Raw genomic sequence first — 18,782 nt, 5'->3', positions numbered from 1 at the left:
TCCTGTCTCTGTTGGTAAAATCGCTTTAGCTAATACACTTGTTGCAAAAACTGATATCAGATTTATGCTGTAAAGAGAAATAGTTTGATATGCATACCTGATATTGCTGGTACAAGTATTTCTAATACAAACACCAAATATAGATACATTGGCTAACAGTGGTTGGTCCTGATGAATCTGCCAATGGTACAACAGTACTATTGATTTCTGTTCTCCATACTGCCATTCTGCTCCTTTTTTTTTCTTTTTTTTTACAGCTTGAGGGTCAATATATAGCTCTTGACCTTTCACCCCTCTTTAAACACCGTCATTAATTTGCCATAAAACTCCGGTATGTTCTTCAATCAAAGACTATCACTGTCACTAATAGATTGGGCAGTTTTACAGGCAAGTCCTGCTACCTTGCAATTACAGAACTTCAAATCATATTGTAATTTAATCTTATTATTAAGCGAATCATGTTACAGTTTACATGCTTACAAATTTCTGCTCCACATTCAGAAATGAGAGGCCCTGTGTGATTCTGTTTGGTAGACAAGGAGGAACTGGCATTCTCTATTCCCTAGTAACTACTTTAGCATTACATGAGCATTAATTGTTGGTTTACTTTCCTGAGCCCCCACAGTGTGTTGAGGAGTCGGGAGATAATTTTTCTGATTGACTCTAATGTTGGCCAGTTTGTTTCTCATCAACCATTTACAGGCCATTAAGCCCTGAAGGCCATTAGAAGACTTGGATAAAATTTGTGTGCAGAATGTGTTTGGCCTTTTTGGTTTTGGTACAGCACATGTTCAGAACTTCTAAAATGGTTAAATGACCAGTCAACTGACAGAAGTGATGAAGGTATATGATTTGTTAGTAAATTCTCAAGTAGAAATATTAATTTTTGGTTACATCTTCTTTTGTGACAATCTAAATGTATTATATACTGCAGTGTGTATGTATAGGGGGAACATAAACATAACATAACTTAAACGCTACACACACGCACACAAAAACCTTTGAGTTTGCGGTGCTATTAAATTGTATGACTATAATGTTTAACCATCCGTCCAAGACAGTTCAAACAAAAACTTAATATTACAAGGTTGGATTAATTGCAGAGCTGTTGTATAACTGATTATTTGTACCCTGGTGTTCCTATGAAATTAAAATGTGCTCATTCCTCTGGGCTCATGTTGCAGAGAGTTTGGTATTTATGTTGTGATTTTCTTGTTGGAAACTGGATTACTTACTTATTTACTATATTGTCTGTGGGTGTGTGTGCATGTGTGTGTGTTCGTGGCATGAATGAGTTATTTATGCAGGTCTGTCTAGTTAATGACCCTTTTCAGTGAAATGACCTCATGGGGGTCATCAACAGGGTTCATTACCTGGAAGTAACACCATGGTCATTACCATGGTTACTATCTCGGTCAAAGACTTCTGTGTGTGTGTGTGTGTGTGTGGGATTGTGTGACATTGGTGGTTGTTCTTCTTGTAAAAGCTCTTACAGGGTTTAGTCAGTATCCATGTAGTGCTGTCAGTGTAAATACACATGTCCAAACCGTAGCACACCACCTCCCTCTGTCCTCACCCTCTCTTGTTTGTCCATCCCACTTGTGTTATTCTCTCACTCACTCGAGTACACTCCCTTTCTCCTTCTCTCCCCATCTTCTGCTGTGCTCTTTTTTAATTTTTTGGTTCATGTAGAATGAAAAATATCTGTCTGTGGTTGTGGTATGGTATATTCACTGTGATCTTGAACAGTCTACTCTCTGCTCATGTGTTTTCTTCAGTAGATATGTGTCAGTGTGTAAGTGGGTTATGTGGATCACTGAAGAGGTCACAGTGTATGCGCACGCAGGCACACACACACACACACACACACACACACACACACACACACACACACACACACACACACACACACACACACACACACACACACACACACACACACACACACACACACACACACACACACACACACAGAGCCTTAACACTGATCTGCACCGATGCGTCAAGGACAGTCAGAGGACACGCAACGTATATTAGTTTTGACAGTGAGAGACACAGATCAGTATGGGTACTGAGCATGTGTGTGTTGTCTGCTTTTCATGCCCCAAGTGTCATGTCTGTCCTCACACGCAGGTGTTAACATACAGATATATTTATTTACAATATTTATTGTATTGCAGTGTTGCGTGTCCTGAAGGAGGGAGCAGACCCCAACAGTCCCATTTCTTCTGGGGGATCCTTGCTACACCTGGTAAGATAAGACTTATCCGATCGCTGAATGTTAGAAAGTAGTTATTGTGTGTATATGTGTCCAAAATGGAAAGAAATACCCTTTATTTTGCACTTAGATTGTGCTGATATTATGCTGCAAATATCTGAGAAAGAGCAAGGGGAAAAAGCTTTTTGCTCCTGACATATCCCAATAATTACTCTTAGTGCTTTTATTGGTATTTTGAAAACTCTGTAACAATAATAATATAATAATTCAATTGATGTACTTAATATTTCCACATACACCAGTCATTGTGCACTGACCACTAATGTGCACTGTTTATTGTTTGCAATCAGAAAATATTAATTTGGGCAAACTAATAAATCTACTATCCTTGCACTCCACAGTGTGCTCGCCACGACAATGTGTTTGTGGCAGAGTTTCTCATCGAGCAAGGCCTGAATGTCAACCAGCAGGACGAAGACCTGTGGACAGCCCTGCATGTAGCGTGTGTGTGTGACCATGCGGACGTCGTGCTACTGCTGCTGGTGGTGAGAAACACCCGCAATCATTGACTTACCACACAAGCGCATAGATGCACTTTTTGGACTTGATTAGTAGTATAATTTCCTTGTTGATCCTTGCATTTCCAAGCGTGTCAACCACAAAATTAGATTAGTGTTTTGGAATGGCTTGGCATACAAGCTTCAAATTTCGAATTCGCTTTGAACCAGTGGCTCTGTTTACTTTAGTCATCCATAATTTTCTGTCCAAGTGGAGCATCTTCCATTGATGAGGGGTTTGGATTGGTCTGAAGCGTGACTTTGCCCAGCTGCAGGACTGAAAATGTGAATATTTAGAAATCCAGCATTAGCATGATATGAGAGAGAGAGAGAGAGAGAGAGAGAGAGAGAGAGAGAGAGAGAGAGAGAGAGAGAGAGAGAGAGAGAGAGAGAGAGAGAGAGAGAGAGAGAGAGAGAGAGAGAGAGAGAGAGAGAGAGAGAGAGAGAGAGAGAGAGAGAGAGAGAGAGAGAGAGAGAGAGAGAGAGAGAGAGAGAGAGAGAGAGAGAGAGAGAGAGAGAGAGCGCGCGAGCGCGAGCGCGAGAGCGCGCGCGTTCTGTGGAGGATGTCTTGGCTGAGCTGGGGTTTTACTGATTAGGTCCGTAATGAGAGCAGGGCCAGCTGCAGGGGAGGGCAAGCACATGCGGCCCAATCGCTCAGTGGGCTGGGTCCACTCTGCTGCTTTTGATTAGACCGAGGGAGGGCTGACTGCAGTCTGGAGCTCAGTAGAATCCTGCGAAGTCTGTTTCTGTTGATTGGGTCCTGGGTGACTGCTGTCTGCAGGGCAAGAAGGAGATGTTCCTGAGAGGAATTGATATGTTTGAAGAGCTGCCAGGCAAAGGGTATGCAGAGTGAATCTGTCACCCTGTGCAGGTGATGTGACCAGTGGATCCATGTAGTGTATGTGTTGAGTGTTTTCATGCATTTGATTTTCCTCCAAGTAAGTAGTGGAAGCAGGGTGTGATATAGATATGCCTAATGCAGTTTATGCAGCGAGTTATTCTTTGATGATGGGCAGTACCATGAGAGTGGGAGATTTAATACTGCACCCTGGGAATCGGTAAACAAATGTCTCCCATTAACTACCAAGACAGAACTTACCTCTGTTGGAAGAGAGCAGGGGTTAAGGTAAGAAGCCGTTCAAAAAAAGGAGCTCTTCCTATCTGTCACGGTAAAAATAGCTTCAGTCGAGCCTTATTTCTGATAGAGATGCAATATTTCCTTTTCTTCTTTTCATTCATTTCGACAGTCATCTCCACCACAGACCCTGCCAGTGCCCAGTCATTGTGCTCTGTTTTCAAGCTGCTCCCTTATCAGAGCTGTAAGTGGAAGATCTTCCCTCTAAATATACGGTAACGGGTTCACACTTTAATGAGAAATGGTAGTGGTCTCGCAAGAGCAACTTGAGTGGCAGACTTATCTTTGATTGGCACAGGAAGGAATAGTGCTGCTAATATATACTAATCTATTATGTCCTACTCCACCATCTCTTTCTCCGTTTCCCCCTCCCTTCGTCCTCTGCATTTCTGCCCTTGATTTCCTGTCTCCAGTTCCAACACAGAGAAGCCGAGTATTTTTTCTGCTGACAGAGATGTTACCAAACTCGTCTTGTGGGGGAAAGTAGAAGGGGTTGATGAGAAGTCTGGGTGTATTGTCGCTCTGTGTCCGGATTTGCAGTAATGTTAATTCTCTTATCTCCTGCCTCCAAACAGCAGGAGAGCGAGTAAGCCATTTCTAAACTCTCTCAATCCCAGCCAATTTCCAAACCCATTCCTAAACCTATTCCTAGCTCCAGCTGTGTTTAGTGATCGTCATTGAGACTCTGGCAGGATTAACTGGGTGTGCACTGACACAGTATATTGTCACTTTGTAGAAAAAAAAACATGACAGGGTGTGAAGTCCTAATGAATAATCCCGAAAAAATACTACACTATTGGTGTAATATTTGGTTGTGAAACCAGTGATTATCAAAGAAAACCAGACTGAACTCTATTTCCATTTCCAGTTCTTAATACGTCTCTGCTCATGTTCATGCAATAGGATGCCTCAAAAGAGGTTCTTGGTCTCCTTTCTGTTATTTCTTAGCTGGCCCACTATTCAGAACACAGCCCACAGGATACTTGAGTACCTCAATTATGTCTCCCTAATTTCATTTCTTATGAAAACAAAGTGTAAAGTGATTAGGGTGCATTGCAGACATGCCCTAACTTTGCATCAGTATCTGCCCAAGTGAGAGTTTTTAAAAGTGTTAAATATTCAGACATAGAAATAAGTTTGTTTACAACCACTGCACTTGATTTGATTAAAAATTATAGTTGTCTTTCCTCTTTTCCCCTGGCATATTGTAGCTCCCTGTGAGATAGCTAGCTTCTAACTAGTCTCTATAATTGTGCAGGGCAAGTTGTACCTATGTAGACATGAGATCAACAGGAAACAGTGTGTGTTCTGAAGTGTTATTTCTCCTCTTAAAATTCAAAACCCATCGGGGTTGAAGTTGCAGAATTGACCCACTTTCCGTGCTTGTAAATGAGGAGTTTAAAAATTCTGAACCCGAGTCCTTTGAAGTCAAACGATTAACAGAAAGCCGCTGGCTGCACTGAACTCCCCTTCACACCAGTTGATTTATTTTGCATGCATGTGCATGTGTGCGTGATATTGTAACCTTCCCTCTTTGAAACATTACGTCGGTTCATCAAGCATCTGTAAAACTGTAGTTAAATTATGATATTAAATGGAGACATTTGTTGAAATATTTTTTGAACGTAAACCCCTGATCTTGAAATAAAGAAAGAAATCAGTCTATGATTAATGTTGATGCACATATGAGTAAATATTTTATGTTGTCTGGAGTTGCACTTATTTGCACTTGAGATGAATATATTTCCTTGCATCCTAATGTGCAACAGCAACAGAGAGAACATAGTGCAGACAAAAAAAAAATAATGTGATGCGGATTATAGATTGTCAACAGAATGTACAATAGGAGCATGAATTTTATCAACGAATTCTATGGCGTGACTTTGATTCTTCATGTGACTGCAGAAAGCTGAATAATCTGAGATAAATTCGACACACAAGGAGAAGTGCACGAGATACTCTTTGTGTCGGGTACATGACATCCACTGTGCCATGACGTTGTCCGGCTCCGCAGAAGCAGCTGCCCCAGGGGACTGCTCTCAGCTCATATCCTGTAGTTGTTATTGATTCTGTGGCAGTCACTGCATGTAACAATCGCCATTATGAACCACAGGCAGCATGGTGTTAACAGATTTTCATCTCCAGGACGTCCACGGTGGATCCATCATATTGTGGCGGCGAGTGCGTCGGGGGCAGAAGTCAACTGGTTAACCCCTTGCGTCCTGCACGGCTGGCAGCCAGCACCAACTCGTTTATATCTGTCATCACTTATCATCTGTGCTCAGACACATGATTAATGCGTCCTGATCAATGGCCGGCACATCACGCTTACTTGGCCATAATACATGTTTGTCTGTTGGTCTTGGAGCTTTGTGGGACTTTAAAGGAGCTCAGAATCCTATTTTTTTTCTGTAGTGATGTTATTGTCAAATTTTATTATTCTCGTCTCAGGAGAGCGAGCACAAAATTTCCACATTTATTTAGTACATTTGTCACAGTGGATCGTTAAGTTCAACAGCGTCACTCGAGGATAATAACATCTTTCTGTATCACTCACAAAATGACATCCTGGGGTAGAACATAAAATTAGACTCTATTTATAGTTAACATTTTTACAAAAACAATTCTCATGGCACCAAATCGATGTTGAGGTTTGTGCAGTTGGTCTTTATTCATGAGTAAAAGTGGTAGGTGTTGAGAGGATGTGTGTCAGTCAGCTGATAACTTCATCCAACACGCGCGCGCGCACACAAAAGCACACACATTAACAGACGAGCCTGAGAGGAGCCTTCAGGTTTATGAAGAAATTGATTAGGGGATAAAGCACAAATCAAAAGGGGCAGCCCAAATTTGAAATTAGTAAATAAGGGATGGTTGAAGGGTGGAGTGTGTGTTTGCTCATATTTGTGCTTGTGCCTGTGCAGAGGTCTGACTGACTCACCACCCCTCCTCATGCTCCTAATGCCGTGCTTTACTTTGCGATAAGGTTTCCTCATGAATATTCACCAAGCAGCAGCTGATAGTGTTTAATGTTCATGAATACTCTTTGTTAACCCCTAATAAACCCTCATAAGTGCGGGAAAGCGTCTCTAGACGACGCAGATGACTGCACAATGAAACTGCAGACCTCACTAGAACAGATTCCCTGATTACTCAAATTGAAGGCGTTGTATGGCCTTTATCACCCTGTAATTGCTCTGCATTTCATAGATTGAAATTTTTTCCTCTATCTACAAAACATATTTACAGCCGTTTCACTTAATGAACAGTTTAAGGTTGCGCTGAGGTTTTGCGGTTCAGTGTCCTTGTGGTTTTGCTGAGTGGTTTTCAGAGCACTAAGGTTAACTGCTCTCATGTTGCTCTGTCAGCTGGCTCCCAACTGGCATTTTAACCCACTTTCCCTCCATTTTTCTAACCCTTTCCCTACCCTTTCCCTCTCAGTCTGCCTAAGGACCAGGCCATAAATCTTTTTGCATGCACTGCAACTGGGTCGTTAGAATTCTATTAGCTGTAAATATTCAATAAGGATCCTCACTAGTCTTCTGTCCCTGTTATCACACTTGGTCCAGCTACAATTGTTACACTGGCTTTTACGGTTTAGTCAAACAACCAGAAGCGATTTATAGCTGGATGGTGACAATTGTCACTTTAAAGGATGTAGGTTACTTTAAGTGCCTAAACCCTAAAGCTGAGATGATAAAAATGAGAAGGACCGCTCGAAGGTCCACATCAGTAACTGAAGTACATTTTGCATGGCTTGTACACAATTCTGACCGACTGGTAAAACCATGCAACACATAATAAGTCCAGTAGAGTTCCCCCAAATAGAAGCAATTAGTCATAACCATATTGTGACCAATGACTGTGCCATAGTCAAAGGAACAGTCATTAAAGGAGCCCAAGGGAAGGTCTCCCATGTTAGCTCATGCTATAGTGTAAGACTGCCTTGGCAGGGACCTTGTTGAGTAAACATACATTAATCTTGTCACACACAGTCACCCCGATGATCCCAGGTAATGGTAACCAACGCCCTCGCTCTTCCCTGTCCCCCCAGGCAGATATTTAATGAGTTCTTTAATTCAATGTATTGTCTGTTAATGTCTCCATGGTTCTGCCCGGCTCTACGCTTCTGGGAGGCCGAGATAATTGTGCCCACTTTATCATTGATTCAAGTCTGATGAATGGGCCCAGGCCAAAACTCACTTGGTTTGTGTCTTCTCTGCTTTGTTTTGCGTCCTTGCGTCTGGTAGGCCGGAGTGAACGTTATGCTGCAGGACATCAACGGAAACATCCCTCTGGACTACGCCTCCGAGGGAACTGAGAGCAGCTACATCCTCCGAAAACACCTTGAGGAAAATGGTAAAGCTCAGCACGTGTCTTTTTAAAAGAGAAAAACATGGGTAACTTTGGAATTTCACAAGTTTTACACCTCAATGACTGTATGCAGGTCTTAGCGAGTGCTATTGTAAATTTCTTTAAATTCTAAATCCACGTATCACTTGAGTCAGCGTTGGTCGGGTCTCAAGTGTATGTGAAATCTGGCGTTGAAAACTCATCATCTTTGAGGCTAGCAGTTTTATTAGTGGTCTAGTTGTCAGGTTTTTACAAGAAAGAAGAGAGAATAGAATAAAAGAGAGAATATTTAATGATTTAAAAAAAACTCTGAGTCTGACTATGTTGTAGGAGTGCAGTGTGTGTGTGTGTGTGTGTGTGTGTGTGTGTGTGTGTGTGTGTGTGTGTGTGTGTGTGTGTGTGTGTGTGTGTGTGTGTGTGTGTGTGTGTGTGTGTGTGTGTGTGTGTGTGTGTGTGTGTGTGTGTGTGTGTGTGTGTGTGTGTGTGTGAGAGAGAAGCGTGTGTGAAGCACACACACAGAACTAATGATGGTGGTTCGCGAACAGGGCACTCGTCTCCCACACAGAAAGGAGAAGGTCAATGTGGGAGCTGTGAATAACGGAGATAAAGGCCCAGGAGAGAGTTGGATGCCCACAGAGACAGAGGCACAGACATGAGGGGGAGCTGGGAAATGTGTCAGAAAAATGTAGAGTGAGACAATCAGAGAGAAGGTAACTGGAATCATGCTGACAAAGCCAGACAGAAGCAGATATAGACAATGATGGAGGATCTTCCCTGATTCATCTTTCGTTGGCCACGCATGAGCCTTCACATGCACACACGCGCGGGCCACAGATTTTTTTTTAGGCTTTTTTCTGCCTCTGTCTGCCAGCTCCTGTGGTGATATCTATTCTCCTGCCTACCTTCAGCTCCCCCGATACAACCCCCCATGCACTGGGCTTTGCCACCATGAAGCACACTCTTGCTCACACAGGCTCGCTCAGCCTCTGTTGCTATGGCAACTTCGTTGCATGCACTCTATCCCCATCAAATTTGTGTGGTTGTGGGAAAGACATGCTGTCCATGTATCTCTACATCAGGAATAAGTATTAGGAGGCGAAAGAAAAAATATTTTTCCTTCTCAATATTCTCTCTAAGTTGCATAGTGTTTTATGTAATGCTGGATTCTGTCATGTCTGTACTTTAGAGAATTTAAGTATTCTCTTCTGTTAAGGTAATGTCTCTATGAGCATGTCTCAATTGCCTACAAAACTTGAGGCGCTTGTGTGTTTGCAAAGATAAACTTATCGATTAGCTGATACAACCAGTCTATTTGGAAAAGTCCCATTAGTTAGTGGCCTAGAGCTTATCCACGTGAAATATAGATTGATTCATTGATAATCAATCCACGCTATTACAGTCAGGTCCACTGTATGAATGTGACTATGGAGCAGTGCAGTGATCTTGATTGGGATGCCCTTTCAGGTGTGTCCAGAAGACAAGCCTAAGTTTCCTTGAGGTATTGGGGCTCTGTATAAGCACAGCATGACCTCCTGATTTTTATTCAAGGCTGTGCTGGGCCTTGGTTTAGCATGAGGGGCTTTCCTGTTTCCTGACATTTTTGTGAGGTACTACTGACACTGCACAACCTCTATCACAAAACACCATGCTACATTCAAACCAAATCCTGGCTGCTAAAAGTCTTAGAATGTCACAACCTAATGTTCTACAGTCTGGCCCATTAAAAAAAGGATTACAGATTAAATGAATGACACAGGCTGCTTTCAGACATGCACTGAAGTCCAGACTTTTTCCTGATATTCTCTGGAGGGTCTGTATGTGAGAACTTAAAGGTCCTCAAATGTTACTCACGACATTTTCTGGAACTTTTCCTGCCAGCCCTGAGTAAAATTTCTTCCCAGTAGTGCTCTGTAAATGTTCCTGTTGCTGTGGACGCGTGAACAATCTCCTGCTGCACTCTTCATATTTGAAAGGCAAACTCTGGAAAAATGTTAATTTTCCTGAATTTATGTCTGACAACAGCCATCATGTGTAGATTAGTGAGCTTTAGAGGTTAGGCTTAGCCAAGCTAACCATCTCATATTCATACTACATATAGAATCAAAATGTCAAACTGTCTTTTGTTGTATAAAAAATGAAGACATATTGTAGCATTAGCGTGCCAATTGTGTTTGTGTTTCACAGGCGTGGATGTGTCCTCTTTGCATGCCATGAAGATGCAGAGACCCAGCACCATGTTGTCTGATGTCAGACAGCTTGTAGCTACAGGCAAGAGTCTCAGCCAGCCCAACGATGACAGGGTTACTCTGGTGAGTAAGGTCTCTTGTGCGCCTGTGTGGGACTTGACCTTGTTTGTCTCTCTTCCCTTCTTTTAATAGTTTGTTCTCTTCCCTCAACACAGTCGTCACAATATCTTTTCCTTTTTTGCCATCGTAACTTTCTCTCTGGTTCTCTCTCTCTCTCTGTCTCTGTCTCTCTCTCTCTCTCTGTGAAGCTCCACATAGCATGTGCCAGTGGTTACAGAGAGGTGGTGTCTGTGTTGCTGGAAAGTGGGGCGGACCCTCATCCTGCTGACGACAACTTTTGGACCCCTCTCCATCTGGCTGCTAAATATGGACAGGTACACACATCACAGTTGCACAGCGAAACGCCAGAATGTTTTTGGCTTTAATGAAGTAGTCGCCTGATTTCAACTCATCTTGCTGTATTGATCCATTGTGATTGCAGTCATTAATTAGATAATGAGGAAATTATTGATGGATGGTTCCTCAGAGCAACTTGCCTCCAGTTACCCTGCACACACTCTGATAAATGGCTCTTTTTGGACCTATTGATCAGAAACAGTCGAGCTGCTGGTACACTGCAGCACTGCATATGCATTTATTACAGCATTTTAGATGAGCAATTTAATGGTCTCTCTAAGAGGAAAGGAGATTGATTTCCAGATGGGGCGGAGGTGAGTTGTTGGAGCAATGGGATCTGGAGGTTTGGAAGTGGTCCAACTATGAAGGAAGGGAAGTGGTCACGTTCAGATCTTGCTGACCCAACTGGATATTTAATTACATTTTTGGCCCGTGTGCTTGGCTGCTGTGAGGGGGAATTTATTCATTTGGTATTTTGAGTCACTCTCTGCTTCTTTGGTTCATTTATCTTTTAATCATTTAATTTTTCCTCCCTGCTAAAGTGTGTTTTAAAACTTATTTCTCCCCGTTTCCTTCCCGCATCTCTCTCTGTTAGTTGATCAGATGACATTTAATCAGCAGAACTAAATGTACAAGTCCTCCAGACATCACTCCCCTAATAACTTCCTCATGTCTCCTTGCTTTTCAGACTTTGTACATATGCAATTACTGTGTACGCACGCGTATGTGTGTGTGCATGTGTGTTTATAATATGTAAGTGCATCTGACATAAGAGTGGCAGTCAAGAGGATTGGAGAATCGATTAGGTTTCCCTTGCAGCGCTAAATCACCACAGCCATCGACTCTTTACTGGTGCCAGTGCTTTGCCTCCTGCATACCAACAACTCCATTAGCCCTGCTAACACTCACTTCTTGCCACCATCGCCTTATAACTGGTCGGACAATGAAACGACAGTAACACAGGATATTATGGGTTCAAGATGTGTGCGTGTATTCAAGTTAATCACTGGTATGGCTAATTAAACTGTTTTTCTGATATGAGGCAGAAGAAAACTGTTGCTTAAAAAAAAAGCCAGCTGGCAACTGCAACACTAGCTGGTACTTTAAACCCAAATACCCCTTCTGCTGCGTGGCATACGTACTACACTGACCCTTTAAGAAGATGTATGACCCTATTACCGGAGCTAATTAAGCTTCCCCCCTAGGTCCTGAGATTAGTTCAACCCTGGCTCTTGGCTTCCCCTGTTTGAGTCAGGGGTTTTCAAGTGTGGTTCTCTTGAGGAAAGAATTTTTATATAGTCCTGTGTCAGATTTAAAATACAACACTGCTGGGATCGGATTAATTTAGTCTGTTTAAGATTGAATGTACAAATGAAAACTGTGGCAATATAGCAACCACCAGATTAAAATAACAGTAGCATATTCTTTAAGATTCATTTTTACATCTGGCAAATATTGTAAAATATTAAATATATAAAATCTGAGTCTACATCAGCTTAGGCTACTTTGGTTGGTTAGGTGAGGTTACTTTGACTCCACTGACCCCTCTGTACTGATGACCTTTTCTTGGTCCTCTTGTAAACTCACCAACCCATTGAAGAGTTCAGATCGTGTGGTGCTACTGACGTGCTGTCAGTATTTATAGGGTGTGAGTGCAGCTGACAGGGTCTGTGGGCAGCAGAGATGCTGTAGACTCATAAGTTAACAGCTGTCAGCGTGGGTCAGCCAGTCCGCTGAGTGTGCTAGGTCAGGATCGTCTGAACTGCAGACGATGTCTCATCTCTCTGTTATTGTACAAATAGGATCTGCTGCTTCCAGAGCAGTTAGAGCTGTGACTTGTAAAAAAGGACGTTGATGTTTTCTGTTAGACTTGTATAAAGTTGGGGTACTTACCGACTATTAAAGTTTTCTTAAAACAAATAGTTGAAATCAATTTAGCAGAAGATACCCTGACTTGTAGTCCCTGGATCCTACACTTTCCATAATGTTATGCAGGCTGTATTTGAATAATATGAAGTCCCCAAGACCAAGCTTGGGTAACGTGATGGAGACTTAAGATAGCTCCTCCAGAGCCACAGAAGACATTTTAAGTAGTCCTCCCCATAACATACACTATTCATTGAAATGATGCCTTTATATTCATCGAGCTGCTAGCTCCTGAGTCATACCATCCTTCTCACATTACCAAGAAGGTGAAGAAGATCCTTCACATATGTCAAAAGGTGAAAGAGACTGGAGGAGTAATGAGAGGGGGGAAAGGAGACAAAGTCGGGATGTGAGCACATTGTAGAGGGAAAACCGAGACAGAACAAAAGGAGACAGGGGGACAGCCATCACATATCACAGTGCAGAAATGAGGCTAGATGACTACAGGGGCCTTCCACTGTGACGTTTGAAGGAAGATGCGCCCATTATCAGAGGATCTCCTCAGTTTGGGGCAACACTTGTATGAACCTGTCATATCTGACATACACTGAATATATCATCATGTAAACTCTATCCTAGTCTAGTCTATCCTACATAAACATACCTAGATCTGCACTGTAGCAATAAATGTGGGTTTAACTACCTTAACTCCAGTGATCTTTAACAGGAGGATATTTTAAAAAAACATTAGGAATTTGTCATTAAATGTGTTTAGTTCATAGCTGTCCTTGGTTAATATTGCTGCAGAAGTGTTCAAATTTTTTTTAAAGGATCTAATAAAAATATAGATGGTGTTTCTTCCATCTCTTACAGACGAGCATCGTTAGCCATCTCCTGAGACTCGGGGCCAACCCGACTCTGTTGAACTGCAACCAAGACAAGCCCTCAGGTAACACATACACACACGCCCACAGATGCACACACATGCACATACACAACTATTGCAGACAAAATGAGAGTGGGCGATTTAGAGAGTTGGAGGTTATCTGTGCACAGTTGAGTATATCTGCATTTCTCAATGAAAGAAAAACTAACTCCTTACTTTTTTGCCTGTGCACACATGTGCACCTATTTAAAGTGGGTGTTAGCAAAAATCATAAGCAGCTGGTGTGATTAATAATAATAATAATAATAAATTTCATTTATAGAGCACTTTTCATTGCTAAAAGCAATCTAACAGTTAATTTAATTTGCTAATGGGCATAAGAGCGTGTATTGTATTTTTGTTTAATAATGAAAGCATACAAGATCAACAGGGAGGTTTAAATTAAGATGATTTGGACCAACTCAGTTCTGGTGTGTTTATGGATGTCTGTCTGAGCGTTTCCTGATCTGACTGGTAGACACCAGATATCAGGAGAGACATAAATAAATAATGATTTCCACATAGCAAATTGATACATCTACCATCTGGAAAAGGATGGCCACTCTTAGAGAGATATTGTATTTATAGATCTGTCTTTTGTAGAAGAGCGTGTTTATGGTTTCTCTCAGAGGAGTGGACCTGATTCCCGCACAGGTTTCATTCACTATGAAGCAATCTGATGTTTTTTTCACATCATAGATTATGATCAAAATTGACAGTCCTACAGTTAAAATAAGAGACTTGACATGTTAGCTGTTCCCACAGGCTAAACATTTGAATTGAGAATTTGATTTTGGTACAAGTTTTTGGTGTCTCAGGTTCCAATATATTGTCTCCCTGTGGGTGTGATAGTGTGAATAAAAGTGTTCATATTTAATTAAATTAAATCATAATATTGTTGGAGTGAAAGCCATTATTGGCTGATGAGCCCGATCCGTTTTCCAAATTTCCTTCCCACACATACTAGGACGCTGCAGGGGTAGAACACCCGCATCAACAGACCCATTATCAAACAGCCCTTTGAACCAGGCTGCTGACGACTGTAGTGCTGCCATTTTAAATGTGTTATTGTGATGAAATGTGTCATAGAGAGCGATTCCACCAAGAATATCACAGCTGCCTCTCACCAGTCACTCCGATATCTTTAACACACCTCTGATTACCCTTACTGCAGCCTTAATCAATAGTCCCATCTAGCATGTAGGCGTAGACAATATGTGAGACAAGCCCTTAGAGACCGACAAACCCCCCCTTTTCACTTAGAGCCTCACGCCCCTCTCTCAACAGCCATATGACTAAAGAAAGACAAAGCAAGAGATGGGGGTCTAGGGGGTTGTCAGTCACACAGAAATAAAAAGACAGGATGAAGCCATTCCGCTCCCTTGTGTCCTGTTAGACCTCATTACAGATGGGGAGGATCTTAAATCCCCTTCTTCTTAAGTACCGATGGATTGATCCAACGTAGGGTTCACATTCTGCACCAGCGCTGGCTCGTCCACACGGATTGTGAAGGAGGGTTGACATGGCAGAAGATGGCAGAAATGTGGCCCTGGTTGTTTCACAGAAGTGTAAAATGAACAAAACAGCCCCATTCTCACCAGTGCATTTATCCTCTAGAGGTAAACATATTAGTGGCAGTGGAGTTTACAAATTTGTCAAGTTTAGATTTTCTCTGGGAATTTCAAATTTCTCCTCCATACTGATCAGCCCGTCTTGTGTTTCCTGTCACCAGACATTGCTGCATCAGAGCCTATAGCTGATCTGCTTCTGAACGCAGAGGAGAGCTGGCTGCAGAGACTGAAGGACCCCTCCACTCCTCTTCCCTCCACAGACCAACGCTATGATGGCGGATCACACGACCTTATCACGCCTGTCAAGAACTTGTGGGTTAACTATTTCAAAAGCACAAGTGATGTTTTATGGTTACTACACATTGTAAATAATGTCGTCCCCCCTCTTTTTCTTTCATCCACCCCTTGCACCAAATGTGCTTCTTTTCCTCCACCTTCTGTATTGACTATCCGCCTAATGTATAGGAACCCCTTGGGTCTCTCTATCTCTAAGCGGGACAGTCTGCTTGAGAAATGTGCCATGTTCAGAGAGGCAGGTGGAGCACTGTGCGGACAGCACTCCCAGGACAATTGCCTAGATGGCCCCTTTAGCTCTGGAGCCAGCAAACTGGAGCAGGTACCTACTCTCTCTGCAGTTCCTGCACCATAATAAATACAGTTCGATAGTAAAAATAAAGACAATTCCAAGTATCCGCTTATGTTATACAAGAAAATATAGATTTCTCATTTAACATTTGTGTTGTTAAATCTTTCTTTTTTTTTGATTTGTCATGGCATGATAACTTAAGATCCTTGCCCTGCATTTTCTTCAGGTCAAGCTGATGCCTCCGGCACCTAACGACGACTTGGCGTCCCTCAGTGAGCTGACTGACAGCAGCTTACTCTACGAGATGCAGAAGCGCTTTGGCAATGACCAAATCTATGTAAGACCCCACATTCCTTCTCTCCTGTTATTTTGCCAGTTAAACCTTTGCAACATCTCACATGTTTAACAGCTAAACAATTCAAGGATGCACAGGATTTTCAATGAAACCCGCAATGTGCCCTTACTACTGCCATCAGACATGTGCTTTGCACTTTTAAGTGGAAAGGCTAAATCCATAGTGAGCAGAAAGCACTTTTTTTTACTTTATAGCTCCTTGAGATATTTTGCAAATTGCATGTGCCAAATTGTCAGTCTCTAAAGTTTTGCCAGACATTCGATTTGTCATATTTCACTGTAGCTGAAAGCTTGTAGCTCTTCCTCCTCCATGATAATCTGTGACACAACTTTTATGTGTTTGTTTTTTTAAATCAGGACAATCGGATTGTAAACATTTATGCAAGTGTACCAATGCAAATTAGTAAATCGTACCAACCCTAGTCTGTACACCGGGTTGTATACATGAGTGGATGAGTTGCAGACTCGGGTAAGAGTGTGAACAAACACACGCACACAAAGATGCACATACTTAGACTGGTGACAATTGCAAAATCAATCCCCTTTAGATCAATTTTAAAGATATATCAATAACTATATTCAGGAGTAAAATGCCTTCATCTCAAACAATTGGTCCATTTTACATTCCTGGCATTTTCTCCCTCCTTAAAAACTGTGGTCTGGCCCATAATTCTCCATTGGGACTGAGCTCTTTAGAGACTGGAACCAGATCAATGTGGAGCTCTCCAATGAGCTCTCTCCTCTGTGAACAGGCAGTAATCTCTCTGTTATTATGGAAACCCAGATGGGCGACAGACAGTAGGGTTAGTCACAGCAGGGGACACACATAGGGGGATGACAATAAAGGAAAGTAGCAAAGAGTGGTGGATAAAGAAAAGAGAAATTATTTCAGCATAATAAGGGCTTGAAACTGAGGTGCTGACCATTTGGAAGGAAAAGTGGTGAAAAGAAGGAAGAGTAACTTGACAAAGTGTAGTGACCATGGACAGGACAAAGTAATACATTATGCTCCATTCTGTTTGTTGCAAAGATTAAAAAAAAAAAAAGGCCTAACTCAAGTTTACAACTTACAAATAACCGAAACATAGCTTACACTTTTCATTTGACCAGATAGTTATAGTTCTTTGCATATTGACTCTTCTTATCTTTTGTTCCTTTATCTGATGTAGTTGACATACAGACAGTAATAGAAGCATTTCAAAGAAGTGGAGATATGGTGAAGGACTGAAACAGCGAATGGACAAAGGCAGTGAACACTCCATATGTTCCCAGCAGGGTGGTCAGAGATGGGGGCTTTGATGAGTGATCTGTTGCCTTCTGCCAGGGTAGAAGGACCAGTGAGCCACTAAACCCCTGAGGAGAGCAGCAAGTAACTGGGGAAGGATACGAGAAGAGACACTGATGAAGGCTGGATTATTGACAAGCATTTCATGAGATCAAATGAAAGAGTTAGTGAGACAAAGCGGCTTAGTATTTTCTGATCATTTTGCCCAGTTAAAAACACAAAATAGTAGGAACGTTGGGGGCAATTTTCCTCTTTGCCTGCAAGCAGAAGGAATTCATTAACCTTGAGCCTGGGCCTGAGGACAGGGCAGGATGTTACAGAATGTTAGCAACGCCTGCACTTTCCCCCGGGACAGTGTTAGCTTTCAAATACCCTCCAGGACTCTTTGTAAGAAACAGTGTTAGCAGTTAAATGGAAAGGGTCAGAAATTGCGAGTTGGTTATTTTTATCTAAAAGGCCTTGGGGTTTGTGTGTACACTGTGTGGGAGGGTAGGTCATTACTGAGGTTATCACTGAAAGTCCCTTCTTCCAGACCTTTATCTACCATTCTTATGGCAACAGGGAGAGTCACCACCATGAATATTGATGTTGTGGAGAGAGTGGGACAGCACTTCAATTTTCAAGCCAATCTGAACTGTAGGCAATCTCTTAAGTGATTTTAACCCAGAAGCGTGTACGTCAGAACCGTGCATCGAAGCAGAACTGTGCCACCTCACACACAAAGGATAAATGTTTTATGACAGCGAACACACAACTGAGTTACTGAGTTGAAGACGACTCAAGCTGTGTTTTTTTTTTTGCTCTGTTGTAGACTTACATTGGACACATCCTTCTCCTGGTCAATCCAAATAAAGAGCTGCCCATCTATTCCACTTTGGTAAGCATGCATTTACATTATATCTACTCTACATGGGGCTAACAAGATCTGCTGTGCTGAGCTTCTCAAATGTTGAATTTGCAGGTCTAAATATCCCTTCCTTAAATGATGCAGCTTTACACTGGAAAGGTTATGCATTGGACATGCAAAATCATACTAAAGGACCTTTTTGCTGTATAATAAGCAGTACATGAACAGATGAAATGGACCTTGTGGTTGATAAATAATGCAGTCTTCCCGTCAGTGATACACAGTATAAGGCTGACTCTGCATCAGCCAGGAAATAGAGGGATCCAGTTTAGTAAGACAGACAGACTCGCATAGACGTTATTACGCTACCGCTCCACTATTAAGAATTAATTTCAAAGCTTTACTGCAGGGGAAAAGCATAATTTTTAACATGTCCAGCAGCT

The 18,782-nt window shown here is 42.0% G+C and overlaps 1 protein-coding gene across 4 annotated transcripts in view; it reads left to right on the top strand.

The window, feature by feature from the left end:
• Positions 1-18,782, top strand: part of myo16 (myosin XVI) — an 82,361-nt gene that overhangs the window by 20,411 nt on the left and 43,168 nt on the right. For all 4 annotated transcript variants that reach the window (XR_004784343.2, XM_035604283.2, XM_035604284.2 and 1 more), the window contains exons 3-12: positions 2,181-2,251; positions 2,620-2,763; positions 8,161-8,269; positions 10,448-10,572; positions 10,758-10,883; positions 13,645-13,720; positions 15,429-15,579; positions 15,733-15,883; positions 16,080-16,190; positions 18,304-18,369. Coding sequence is in view for 3 of the 4 variants with exons in the window: in XM_035604283.2 (XP_035460176.2) it covers positions 2,181-2,251; positions 2,620-2,763; positions 8,161-8,269; positions 10,448-10,572; positions 10,758-10,883; positions 13,645-13,720; positions 15,429-15,579; positions 15,733-15,883; positions 16,080-16,190; positions 18,304-18,369 (1,130 nt within the window). In the remaining variant the exon portion in view is untranslated. The remainder of the gene's footprint in view (positions 1-2,180; positions 2,252-2,619; positions 2,764-8,160; positions 8,270-10,447; positions 10,573-10,757; positions 10,884-13,644; positions 13,721-15,428; positions 15,580-15,732; positions 15,884-16,079; positions 16,191-18,303; positions 18,370-18,782) is intronic.

This window comes from Scophthalmus maximus, chromosome 14 (genome assembly GCF_022379125.1).
Source record: "Scophthalmus maximus strain ysfricsl-2021 chromosome 14, ASM2237912v1, whole genome shotgun sequence".
NCBI lineage: Eukaryota > Metazoa > Chordata > Actinopteri > Pleuronectiformes > Scophthalmidae > Scophthalmus > Scophthalmus maximus.
The sequence above is the reverse complement of the archived record's forward strand: the minus strand, read 5'-3'. Positions and strand labels throughout refer to the sequence as shown.